We start from the raw sequence: 12,702 nt of genomic DNA on the forward strand, positions 1-12,702 counted from the left end.
AGAACAGTTGCAAACACTTAAAAAAAAAAAAAAAGACACACACACACCACACCACACACACCCCCTTCCTCCCCACCTTACCCTGGAGAACTGTTTGTATTCCAGTTCCATCTGTACCAACATCTAGCAGGTTTTCAAAGAGAGCAAGGGTTCTACGAGGACAATTCGTACATGGAGGAGGGAAAGGCAGCACTGCCCTGTGCAGCATGTAGTCCAGGACACAGGATGGAGAAGACATAAACCTGTTATTCACCCTGTCTTCTCCTCCTCCCCAAGCCCACAGTCTGGTAACAGGTGGGTCCAGTGGCCCTACAGTTGCTGTGCAGCGATGTGGTTATTTACTCCTTCAGGTCTTCTGCAATTCTTTTGGCCTTGGCACTAAGCTCCTTCGCTACACCTTTCATCTCCTGCAATAGCAGCAGTCCTGCGTCTCGGCATTTTGTCACACCGCCTGCTCTCTGGGGCTCTTTGCATTCTCTTCCCATTATAGAGTTCAGATTACAATACACCATTTAGGGAAATTCACTCTCCTAAAGGAATCTGTTCAGAGTAAGTCAGTGTTATATTTACCACAGATGTGCATACTACATAAGAAGATGACATTGAGGGTAATAAAAACCCACACAACTCTTCCTTATCTAGTAAATACCAGTGTTAAACATTTATCAGGGACACATTTGTAACAAGTACCTATTTTCAAGACCCCCTCGACAGCTGTATTCCCATTCAGCCTCAGTTGGTAATCGTTTCCCTGCCCAGGTGCAGAATGCCACAGCATCATTCCAGGAAACATGAAGAACTGGATGATCCATTCTGGGGAACAAACAGGACAAGATCATCAGCAGAACTAGGCAATCTCACAGCTATACACCACAAGCACTTTATGAAACTCTTTTAGAGATGGCCACAAAGGACTGTGAGGAAGTTTCACAGTTCAGTTACAACCGGACAAGCTATCAGATTACTTTTACAGAAAAGAAGCTACTTAAAGAAAGACAGCAAGATGCTGGAAAGGAAATGCAACCATCAGAGAAAAACAAGGAAGAGAAAAAAATTAACTTCTGCTTGCCTCATCATGCTTTTACGTACAGCCCTCTACAGTTAAAGACATTTGTGGCTTGTGCTTTCTCATGGTCTGACCTCAGAAACCTGCTGCACCCAGGAGCCAGTGAGGAACTACTGACACACTGGCTCCTGTGGAAATGTAGGTGCTCAGAGACCCAAAGGAAGACACCAAAAGCCTGCAACATTACTCCTTGCTAGGCTAGTCTGACAGTATCTTAATGAGTCCAGATTCTCAACAGGAAAATTTACTTTGCAGTTTAATGGCAAATGCTCTTCACTTCCCTGTGCACTTTTCTCTTTGGTGCAGGTTCTTTGCTGTCAGTTGTAGGGTTTTTGAGGGAGAGGTTGGATGAGAAAGAGTCCTTTACTCTTAGCAACATCATCTTTTGCAGCACCCAATCCAGGAAACAGTGAACTGCAGAAATTTAACAAAAAAGTATTTTTCTTTGTGTGTTTCAAGCAGTCCACAGTTCACATGAAATCTCCCATCTTTCCTTTGGTTTAGTTTCAGGACTGCCCTTACAATCCTTGTCTTTTTCCAGAAAAAGACAGAAAAAATGCCTAGTCATTCTTGTCACAAGGATCCTCCCCATCCAAGCCTCTAATAGACCAAGATACTTCAAGAGCTGAGGGTACCGGTCCAGAAGACAGATGCAGAGGACTTCCTATTAACTCGTCTTTCCTGCCTCATTTAACAAGCCAGCATATGCCTCTTGGTCCATTAGGCTACTTCCACATGGCAAGTTCACCAGCAGTTTTACTAGGCTAGGTTTGCACCATACTTTGCAAGACTAGATTTACATGGCACATTTCCAACTCTTATCTGCTGACTGTGACCTAAATTTCTCCATCTCCCCCTAACAACGCCTCCCCATACGATCTCTATTTTTGCCTCAGATAATTCTTTCATTGCCCTTGGAGAACAGACAACAGACTTGTTACTAAGCAGTTCAGCCATCAGGTGATGTTACACTAACACAGCCCTCTCCTTGGAGGACACAGAAACATGCCCGAATCTACTAGATCTAGGCTAAAGAGTCTGACTTTATTTCAAACAGCAGTTTTGAAACTTTAACTAGTTGCTTAAGGCAGCTAGTGCCAGCTGCATTGATACCTGCCTAGTGAGAAAAAGAGTTGCAATATAAGAGGCCCCAAATGAAGAGTCACATCCAAGTAAGCATACAATAATATACATAACTGAACAATGGCTTTCAACATGTGCAACCCAGGGCTAGCTCTGCAGTATCCATAAAAAGCACCTGAGAATAATGAAGCCGTTTGATTTTCTAGGCATAAAATTCATTCCACTTCTGAATGGAAAGAGACTGCATAAAGACATGGATCAGCAAGTTTCAGGGTTCATGCTAGCAAAGCATGGCACCAACTATAGGCTGTTAAGAAAAACTTGTTTTCCAAAGCATTTAGAGCTTCTAGATAAATCCACAACTGATTTTCCACAATAATCAGCCCACAAAGTCAGAATACAATAAAAAGCACAAAACTCTTCAGTCTTCTGCTGCCAGAGAGATAGGCCTCCAAATCCCAGATGGACAACACACTACACGGACTCCTAGAGTACACATGCAGCTAGTATTTAGTCTTCCTGTCCAAAACCAGATCTGCATTGAATGCTCTAAAGTTTCTGACCCTCTAAAGATCTACTTTGTTTTCTATTCACATTTGTATATCAGCAGTGAAACACAGGGAAGCACATTTCAGTATGGTCTCTTTTCCCTCAGGTGGAAAGTGCTTATAGACCTTTTTGAAATACTACTACGTCATTGACCATACAACCACTGAATATTGCATGCAACACACTAGAAGATGGGAAAATAGTTGCAGAAGCAGCAGCAAACAGGTAACTAATTAAAAAAAAAAAAAAAAAACAACCTTTCTTGTATCCCCATACCTGGTGCAAGTTTACAGGTACATTTACAAGCGCTGTGTATTCCAATTGAATGGCCATTTATGGCTTACCTGTTGGAGATACTAGAGTCGTGACCCTCAGGGTGCTTCCAGTTGGCTCCCTTCACAGGCAACCACCAGGGAGCAGCTGCAACCTGAAAAGGGACAAGAGTGGCCAGGGAAGAAGGCTTAAACTCCCAGCTAAAGGCTATTCTGAAAAACCACCATGTGACAATAGGCTACAAAGCTTTCACTCACAGCTCACGGCTCTGCCTGCAGCCAACTAACCTATTATTCTGATGAACCAAGGCGATCAAATTGACATTACAATACTCCCAGCCAGAGAACAGCCCAAGGTACTGAACAGCACAAAGAAAATACCACCCAACCAACAAGTGAGAGGGAGACCAAATCCTGAGCTTACTTTTTGGAAACATTGCCCTCTGGCTGTCTCTCCTTCCCTTCTACATTTTCTCACCTGCAGGTCTGATACAAAGCACAGTTTATTCTCTTTGAAAGCACAGCCTTCAGCACGTTACCTGTGCTGGACCAGACTGTCCTCTCAGAAATTCTCGAGCGTATCTTTTCACCTCTGAAAACTATGCCAAGAACACTCAGATGGCAGTGGTTGGAAGAGGTCATCTGGAACATTACAGTTTTACTCGATCCTTTTACAACAGTATCCCCACAGTGCAGTTAAACAAGCTAACCTACTGGCTGACTTCAGTCTGACATTCTGCAGAGATGATAAAAAAGACAATTTTGGCTTAAAGAGAATTTTCATCCCGATTATTTGCTCCCTAGACTCAGTGTTTTGGAATAACTAAACCAAAATCCTGATGACATCCTTTAACTAGGGTCAAAACACACATCTTGCAACACATTTGCTTTCCAGTTAATTAACTCAGTAAGCTGATTTTAAATTATTTGCTATCAGCTTCCAGAAGGTGGAGACAGAAGAGCCACAGAAGTCAAGTGAAGCCTTCCCCCCCCCCCCCCCAGTTGGTTTGCTGAGCAAATCAAGCTTGCAGACAAAATACTGTGCAACAATGCAGACATCAAGTACTTCTCTCTAACCAAAAGACTCAAATTTGATTCTGCAATGCCAAGGAATTACTCCTGGAATACATTCATTATGGATTTCTTTTATTAGGCTTACTTCAAAGCTGAGAGGGTCAGTACACAGCATGTTTACCTATTCTATTCTGATTCACATTCACTTAGAAATACCTATCTTAATAATGGGCCCTTTCAGAAAATTGAGGCAAAAAAGAACACTTATGCTAACCATCAATAGTGGTTTTTTTCCAGCAGCTTGAGTGCTTGTTTCTAAAATACTCCAATTTCCATAATGAACAAAAATCAAAGTAAATAACCCTCCAATGCTTTAGGAGTTAAATAACCTACCAGCTGGTTAGCCCTAGACCTAGGAGGTCCAGATGCTACTCTAATACTGGCCTGCAGGACAACCTTCAGCAACTTCTGCCCTCTCAACTGCCCCTCAGCCTTCCCCGCTCTACAGATGGCAAAGAGAAGAAGTAGAATATTCATTTCTCTTCATCATGCTGCTAAACCAGCTTTGTGAAGTGTTACACACACAAGTAGGAACTGTGCCAAGAGCATTACCCTTTAACTCACCAAATCCTTCACAGGAAGGTCCAAAAGTAAAAGTCACTGAAAGCTGGTACTTGGGAGACAGAGCACCAGCCCAGTCAAGTAATTTTAACAGCAGCTACTAGGAGGAAGCTGCATCCTTCAACAGTGACAAGCATTTAACATGTAATTACATGTGTGTGAGAAAAAAAAATTATCTATGACAAACTTAAGTTGTTAAGAAAAACTCTGGTCCAAACCACATATCAGATCCCTCATTTGAATGTTTCAGGAGGAAAATAAAATTAAGTGCCTAAGAAATAGAAGTGCTGCTAATACACAAAGACATATTATATTATATTTAAAGCATCTGATCAATCTATGCTATAACAGCTCCCATGACAGCTTTTCACTCTTCTCCCATCATCGCACACAAATTTTGCCTACAGCATACATCTGGGTACCTTACCTAAAAGCTCACTGTAAATCAATAGCAATACCGGAGTAAAGCTGCAGAGTCGTTGGCTTAAGCTCAGCTGAAGAGCCCACAGCTCTGTAAGCTCTAGGCAAGAGCGCTGGAATCCCTAAACATGCTGCAGGACTCCTCCAGGCTGGGAAGTCATCCACACACAAGTTTTTGACGCTCCAGAGAGCGAGTGAACATCAGTGTTAAGTACAAAAGAAAAAGATGCTCTCAGCAGCTTGCTGATGACTGAGATGTTCTGTCCATGTGCTCTCTACCTAAATGGGACCCTCCAGGCATACTACTAAAGTAATGACATTTGTTAAAGATCCTCCTTTCTGATCTCCCTAGCATGGCAAGCACATAAATTGGCAAAACCACATAATTCTGGCTCAGTATCCAACAAAGCCAATGATGTTCTCACCAGAAGTGGAGCCCCAACCCTTTTCAAAAAAAGCATGAGAAGAATTTGATCTCTTACTAGAAACTATAGCTCTGTTACTGAGCATTCAAACCCAAAGGTGGGATCTTCATTCAGAAAGATACTCCACTCAACTCTCATAGCACTAAAACTTCAGAATGACCAAGCTGCTAAACAAATACTACAGTCAGTAGGTTTAAAACTAGTCTGACTTAACCAATTCCTTGTATATTTTGAGCTTTAACCTTTAATCTACACTCAAGATAGGACAGAAATCCAAAATTAGAATTTTACAGCTCTTTAAGGAAAATAAGAGCCGCAGTACCATTTGCTAAAGGTTCTCCGTGAATCTGAAAGATCACAAGTAAGATATTATCCCAATAGTTTCTAAGCACAACACATTTTTGTAAATTAAACTGCTTGGTTTTGCATTAAAAAAAAAAAGTAAAAATCTCTGCAGGGGACTGCAAAGACTTACACTTTAGAAGACTAATTTTGGAAAACATTTTTGTTATGCAAAAGAAAAAGCAGATGCTTTCAATCAGAATGGTTTATTTTAAACCAAGAAAAATATAGTCTCTCCACATGAGAGCACTACGTGTGCACGTCTTCTGTTTCTGCCTCTGCTGAACTGAACACCAAATGGCTGCCAGTCTTTGCAGAACACCCAGATCTTTAGAGAAGTTACACATATAGTACTAGGACAGCAATAACAGTGATAGAGTACGTACAGCCTTCAATAATTAATTGGAAACTTATCTAAGTCAGCCACGGACACGAGCGAGCATGCACCAAGATGCTCCTTCCAAAAGAGAAAGTCATGTACCTGAAATTTACAGTCCTTTCAAAAAACTTCTCAGAAGTCTTTAAAGCTTTTAATTGCTCTAAATCTAATTAGTAGAAGAGCTAATTAGACGGACATAGTACAACATCACAGTTAATACAGCAAAGCCCTCCCTTGCCACTAATAAGCTTAGTTACTTTCATAATGCTTAGGAGTTCTCATGCTTCACTCCAAAACATGTGTTCTGTAGACTGGCAACAGATTCATTTTGTAAAAATAGCAGCATATGCTGCTGAATAGATCTTGAAGAGATACTGAATTAGAGGACAGTATCTCCTTCATTTTGATTAACTCTTTACAGCATAGCCTATCTCTTGTAACAGAATTGGTTAAAAACATAATGGCCCTGCAAATGTTACACAACTGCCTCGGTATACAAGGAAATGCAGTTCTAGGAGCAAAGCACATGTCAGAGGCAGAGAAGCTCAATGCTTGTTTTGGTCTGATCCAGCTGAAAACTTGGATTATCCAGCGCTCTGTTCCAGGATTAAACTTTTAAGAACTCACTGTTCTGCTTATCACAGACTTGTAGCACTGTGAAGAACAGAGAACATGGTATGATAATGCTGGGAAGATATACTAACAGTTAATTCCAACCTACGAGTTTTCCACTCTAATGAAGCGATTTGCAGAACTAAAGCCTATACTCCCACTATCAGCCTGCATAAAATTCAAAGTTTGAAGCATTCAATTTTCTTTTCAAAGTAGGTTGGGATATCCTAACTCCAATTGCTCCATTAACTCATGATTTCAAGATTTTTTAGACTACTTTAGAATTATCTTGAAGAAAATTCCTTTCTAAAGATACATAGAAAAAAATGAAAGGGGGGAACATCAGGAAAGTGAAGTTTCATCGTCAACATTACACCGTTACTGCCACTCCAAAAGCAGTAAGGGAATACCCTTAAAAACACACCCAAAACACACCCAAAAAAATCCAGCCAATAACCATGAAAGCATTTGTATTTGTCTTGCATCTAACATGGCACTGGCCATGTTAGGAAAAAAAAACAACTCCCCACTTTAGCTCCAAATTTCAAATGCAAATCACATTTATGTATTAGAAAAATTACCAAAAATAAACTCAACTGAGTAGCTAATCTTGGCTCTAATTCCATTTCTAACATGCAGCAAGTCACTTGAAATAACAAAGCTGTAGATTTTAACCTTGTCAGGCCCATAAGATGATGAGAAATTCATGCTGTTGTCCAGACGTGTAGCAGCAGACATTTTTTTGATGTGCTACAGCACTATAATGCTATTTTAATATAATAAGGCCTGCATATACTAGGTCAAGATAAAAATCTGAAAGAAGCAAAAGTTATTGCAGAGTAAGAACTTCAGCAATTTAGGAATCAACTGTCTGAAAAGAGATTTTTCCCGAGTGAAATGTAGTCTGTGTCTGGAAAACACTTCAAGAATCATTTATTAAGCAGCGGGTTCTTAACCGAAGATACACACACTTCAGTTTCAGAAGCTGACTTAATAGGTTACCATTTGTTTGAATCAGATTCTGTTAAGCACTGTACATCTTTAATTTGCAAAAGCATCCTCTTGGCTGCAAAAGCAATGTGTGCATCAGCTGGAAGCAGGGAAGTTATGAAGCATTATCTCTGGGAAATACACCCAGTGGTCTGGACACCCTCACTGCTAGGATTGGTAGGATGTGAGAAAAAAAACTTAGTGATTCAGTGAAGAATGTAATTTTTGGATGAGGTTTTATTTTATCCATGTAAGGCAGATACACATAAATCTCTGTCGCTTTTTCCTCCTCTAAGCCATATCCTAAACCCTGAACAGCTGATTAATGAACTACTGAAGAAAGAGGCAGACAGAAAATAGAACATTTTTAGTAGGGCAGAGAGTTTAAGAAATAAAAGTGATCACTGCGCAACAGATGAGCCACTGTCGTTTTCCCCTCAGAAACCACAAAGAAATCACATTAGGTGGGCTCCCGGTCACAAGGAACTTCACACCTATATTTGTGAGTAGCGCACCTTCCCAACAACCCTCCAAAACTTCTTCCCTTGCTAAGACTCGGGGCAGAGACCTCTCTCCCACCTTCCACAGGCAGCTCCCAAGCACGGATCAACCACTCCAGCACCTCCTTCCCACGGGAGCGCGGCCCGTCAGCGGGTACCGTGAACCCGCGCGACGGGCACGGGCAGACCGATGGAGCGCCGGGACTGCGATCCCGCGGCTCTCCGGGGCCAGCTCTCGACCGACGCCGACCCAGGCGGCAGCGCTCTGCCCTCCGTCGAGTCCCGCTCCGGGTCGGACGGGGACTCAGCGGAGGGCAGAGACAAAGCTCTCCGACGGATTCGGCTTCGCAGTCGGATTCGGAACGCGTCACGCCGTAGGGGCGGTTTGAGACAAGACAGAGCCACGCGGTGGTCCCACTCGATTTTAAAGCTGTTCTCCAAACGCAAGGGAAATCCCCCCGGCAGATGCACGCTCCCCGTTCACCTCCGCCGGCCCGCAGCTCCGCTTCTCCTTTTTGTCCGTGCACTGAAAACGACACCAGCGCGACCTATTTCTATGCAGTACATCATCTCTACAGCAACGGGCTTGTGTTTAAGTTGAAACAGCTGTAACTGAGTCAGGGAGACATTGCAATGTAAATAGTGTGGAAGTGAATGCTGCTTCAAGGCTCAGGACAAAGAATAGATCTCTCCTAGCCAGTTATCAACGTTGTCATAGTAGCTGCATAAGGGAGACGTAATCTACATACGCCGCTATAACTCATATTTGTACTTGAAGATATTCTGCAGAGAAGAACAAACCTTCTATAATTATGTACATAAACCGAACTGAAACTTGATTGTCAAATCCTCCACTAAATCAGTAATTAAGCACACTGAAACAGCTCAGAAGTTGACAGTTGAGTATTTTTTTCCAGGAGACAACTAATACTTCATATTGCCAGCTTCTGCAATGCTACTGCAAGTCCCATGCTATTTATTATATCAATTAAAAGTCCCAGCGCCCCAAAAGCTCAAATTACAGAAGAATCTGTTTTCATTCTTATTTTCTAAGGTTTCTAGCCTCCCTCATTAGCTCAGAAATAAAAGCAATACAGGTTTTTGTGTAATATTGAATATTGATATTGTTTGCCTTAAGTCCCAACATCTTAAAGTAGTTTGAAATTGCAGTACCACAAAAAGGAAAGGCAGCAGCTTTATAGAATAAGAATAAATGTATTTTAAGTCATCAATTACAGAACAGATTTCAGACTTAATTGGAAACTAGCACTTTACTTTTACGAAGGGACCTTTTCCTTTGCGTAAGGAAAGGTCATCGAATCTCAGTGTAATACTTCACAGCTATGTCAATCCTTCAAGAAAAATAACCAAAAATATTTGATGCTAAAATCCAGTAAGATTCATTAGGTGCAAGTTTTGGAATCCAAAGAAGTTTCTTTTGAGGAACTGATGTTCCTGGTGAGTTCCATCTCTGGAAGTCTATTTTTCAGCCAACACCTAAATCTGCACTCAAGCTAGTAATTTTTTCCAATAACCAAGTGAATATGAGCATTAAGAAAATGAGGCGTGCACAGCTATATCTACAGCCTGAGGCACAGGCAATGCCCCCCTTTGAAGTTGTAGTTTATACTCATAAATACGGACTAATATTACTGGTAACTCCCAGTGAGATATGCTTCCTGCACATCATTCTTTATCCCAATAGTGAGAGCACAGCAAAAGAAGATCGAGATTAACAGCTCCATCTTCCCAACTCCTTGTGGGGGACATCTGAAGCACCGGGGTCTGCAAGAAATAGGCTTGCCCGACTCTTCCTTTGATTTCAGTTTCCTCTCTGAAAGGCCTCTGAAAAAGCAAAAGCCAAGTGTGGTTGAAATGAAATTTACCCCTAAAGTAGCAATAAGTGTATTTGTCAACTGCTGCTTATGCATCCTATGTACGTTGACATTCTAACAGTATCAGACAAACTATACAATAACCTACCTGCTTCCCCCCTCAAGCCACAGATAAGCAAGTTCGTATCGCATGCTGTCAGAAGGTACATTCTCCACAGTAACTGCTACAAACACTAGCACTGCTATACTACCTGCAATCATTGTTTGTTTCATTATTATTTTGAAATACTCATTTGAAATGCATAATGTTTTCATTGATTTTAGAATGGGACTATGGCCTTTGAGTTACAGGCTAGAGGCACTGCTATAAATGGGTAAATTGCACAGCTCAAGACCACTGCAGAGGTTTCCATATAAACAGGGATGAAAGTAGCATCCCATAGTTCTGGATTGACCAGAACTCCTTAATAGTATTTGCTCAGGTCTGCCAGTGAACTAATTTCATTGCGTTCTCAGACCAAAAACTCAATGCCTCCTAAAGACAAATGAAGTATACAGATTTGTATGCTTTCAGTCTCTTCATTGCAGAGTTTATCTGGCCTAGAAGCAAAAATTAATTTTGCTATCTTCCACAAGCCAAGAATAAAAATGTTCCCACTACTCTCCAGTGAGCAAATCTGACTTACGCTGTACTCCAGTCTCAGTAAGTGCTATCCTGTTTACCTTTTTCATGGTAGCTGCACAGCAAGCGAAACCCTTGCAGTTATTTGCAAGAGCCCTCAAATCCCCTCACTGGCAAGCACGCCTCAGTACCTTCTCATTTCACAGACACAATCCCCGTGCTTTTTGCTCTAAGATACATTAAAATGCCATATAAATGGCATTTTACAATGCCATGGAATAACAGTACCCTCTCTACTTCCTCTGTAACTAAGTCAGGGAGATAAAAGAGCAGGAAAACAGTTTCATAATAAAATAAGAATAGCAAAATCTCTAAATTTTGAGCTTTTTCCATTTCCCCAATTATCTCAAAAGAGAAGGAAAGAAAAAAATAATTTCCAAATGCCTAGCTATTGGCAATTCTAGGCTGTGTTTTATCTATGACATCTAAACCAAAGGCCAAGTACCCAAAAAGGCCATAACTTAATAGCTGTAACAGATGCAGTAATTGGTAGTTGATTTTAATCTGCAAGTCTGAGAACTGATTTTAGCATCTGAAGGTATCAAAACTTGTTAAGCCCATACAAAACGTTTTTGTTTCAAAGAACCTTCTACCCTCACCCTAGAAAAATCCTTTTTTATTTGAAAAAGTCCTTACCAATTCTATCAGTAACACCTTCATCTGTTACAGAGCTAAATTTTCGCTCTCTGCAATGTTACCACTGCAAACTTCAAGGCCAAAACTAAAACTTGAGTTCCCAGAAATCTAGAACAATTCAATTATTGGCTGCTACACCCCTTTTTACTGCTTCCCTTCCAGAGGAGGGTTAGGTCCAACCTACATTCCTGTAGCAGTGGCTATCTAGGAGACCACCTCACCTCCAGGAAACGCACACCCAAAGCTCCAACAATTATTCTACGTGCAAAGCTGGTTTGCTCCCGCATTAGCTTTCACCAGCCCCACCTCTGTTCTAATTTAGCTGTCTGCTTCCGTTGAGGGCCTATGATAAATTTGTCTGGTTTAAGAACTGGAGAAGCCAAAGTGGCCAAATAGAGCAAACCCCCAGATACTCCACGACAGACACATGCAGCTCATTATTTATACCACTTAGTTCAGTATCTTCACTTCCACCTTTCTCCAATTCTTTCACTACATATGAAATACTACTTCCAAAATACACATTACTGTTGCTCTTCCCCTATACTCACATTTGCATTTAGCACCCCTGTGCTTCAACTGGAGAAAAGCCTTATCAAAACACGTCTGAGCCACTAAGGCAAAGTAAAAATACAGTCCTTTCTCCCATCAATTTGGTGGAGGGATTTTCAGTACCAGTAACACACCAACGTTTATATCTTATTTCTGCTTTTCATGGTGATAGTTATGATCGAAGAAGGTATATACCACAAGCTAAAATATTAATTGACTAAGGTATAAGTTGAGAAAAAAGCCTTAACCTTTTCTATTGCTGGTCATTACAATCTGCTGATGAAAACCAACTTCACGCAATTTACACTTTTTCTGATTACATTTGAACAGTTACACTGCAGTAGCCAATTCTTAAAGTATGCTCCCTTTTTTTTTTTTTTTAAAGTAATTGAGTAGTATTAGATTCCTTTCACCTTTTTTTCCCCAGCAGACACTAGTAGATTTTAAACATTTTAGGCAATGTAACAAGAAGCTAGCTTTTATTTTCTATTGTTTAATTTAAGCTTGCAGATCCGGAGGAAGAATTTGCTTTTGCAGAACCCTTAAAGTCCCTGCCCCATAATTGGGATGCTTCTACGTTTTCACAACAAGAAGTGTCTTGCAAGTTGTCTATAGAAACTTGTTTCTTGAACGCATGATCTATAGAAAACTGCTAACACATTTTATTAGTTTCAATTAGCCGGGATAAGCATGGCCTACACAGAATCTGGTTGTCTGAGAAGCG

General features: G+C 41.0%; 1 protein-coding gene across 2 annotated transcripts in view; it reads right to left on the minus strand.

Moving 5' to 3' along the window:
• The window catches only part of SUMF1 (sulfatase modifying factor 1), a 39,773-nt gene that overhangs the window by 16,583 nt on the left and 10,488 nt on the right, over positions 1-12,702 (minus strand). For both annotated transcript variants that reach the window (XM_030043902.2, XM_030043901.2), the window contains exons 4-5: positions 3,043-3,125; positions 691-813 (exon numbers count right to left, since the gene is read on the minus strand). In XM_030043902.2, coding sequence (XP_029899762.1) covers positions 691-813; positions 3,043-3,125 — 206 coding nt within the window. The remainder of the gene's footprint in view (positions 1-690; positions 814-3,042; positions 3,126-12,702) is intronic.

This window comes from Aquila chrysaetos, chromosome 20 (genome assembly GCF_900496995.4).
Source record: "Aquila chrysaetos chrysaetos chromosome 20, bAquChr1.4, whole genome shotgun sequence".
Lineage (NCBI taxonomy): Eukaryota > Metazoa > Chordata > Aves > Accipitriformes > Accipitridae > Aquila > Aquila chrysaetos.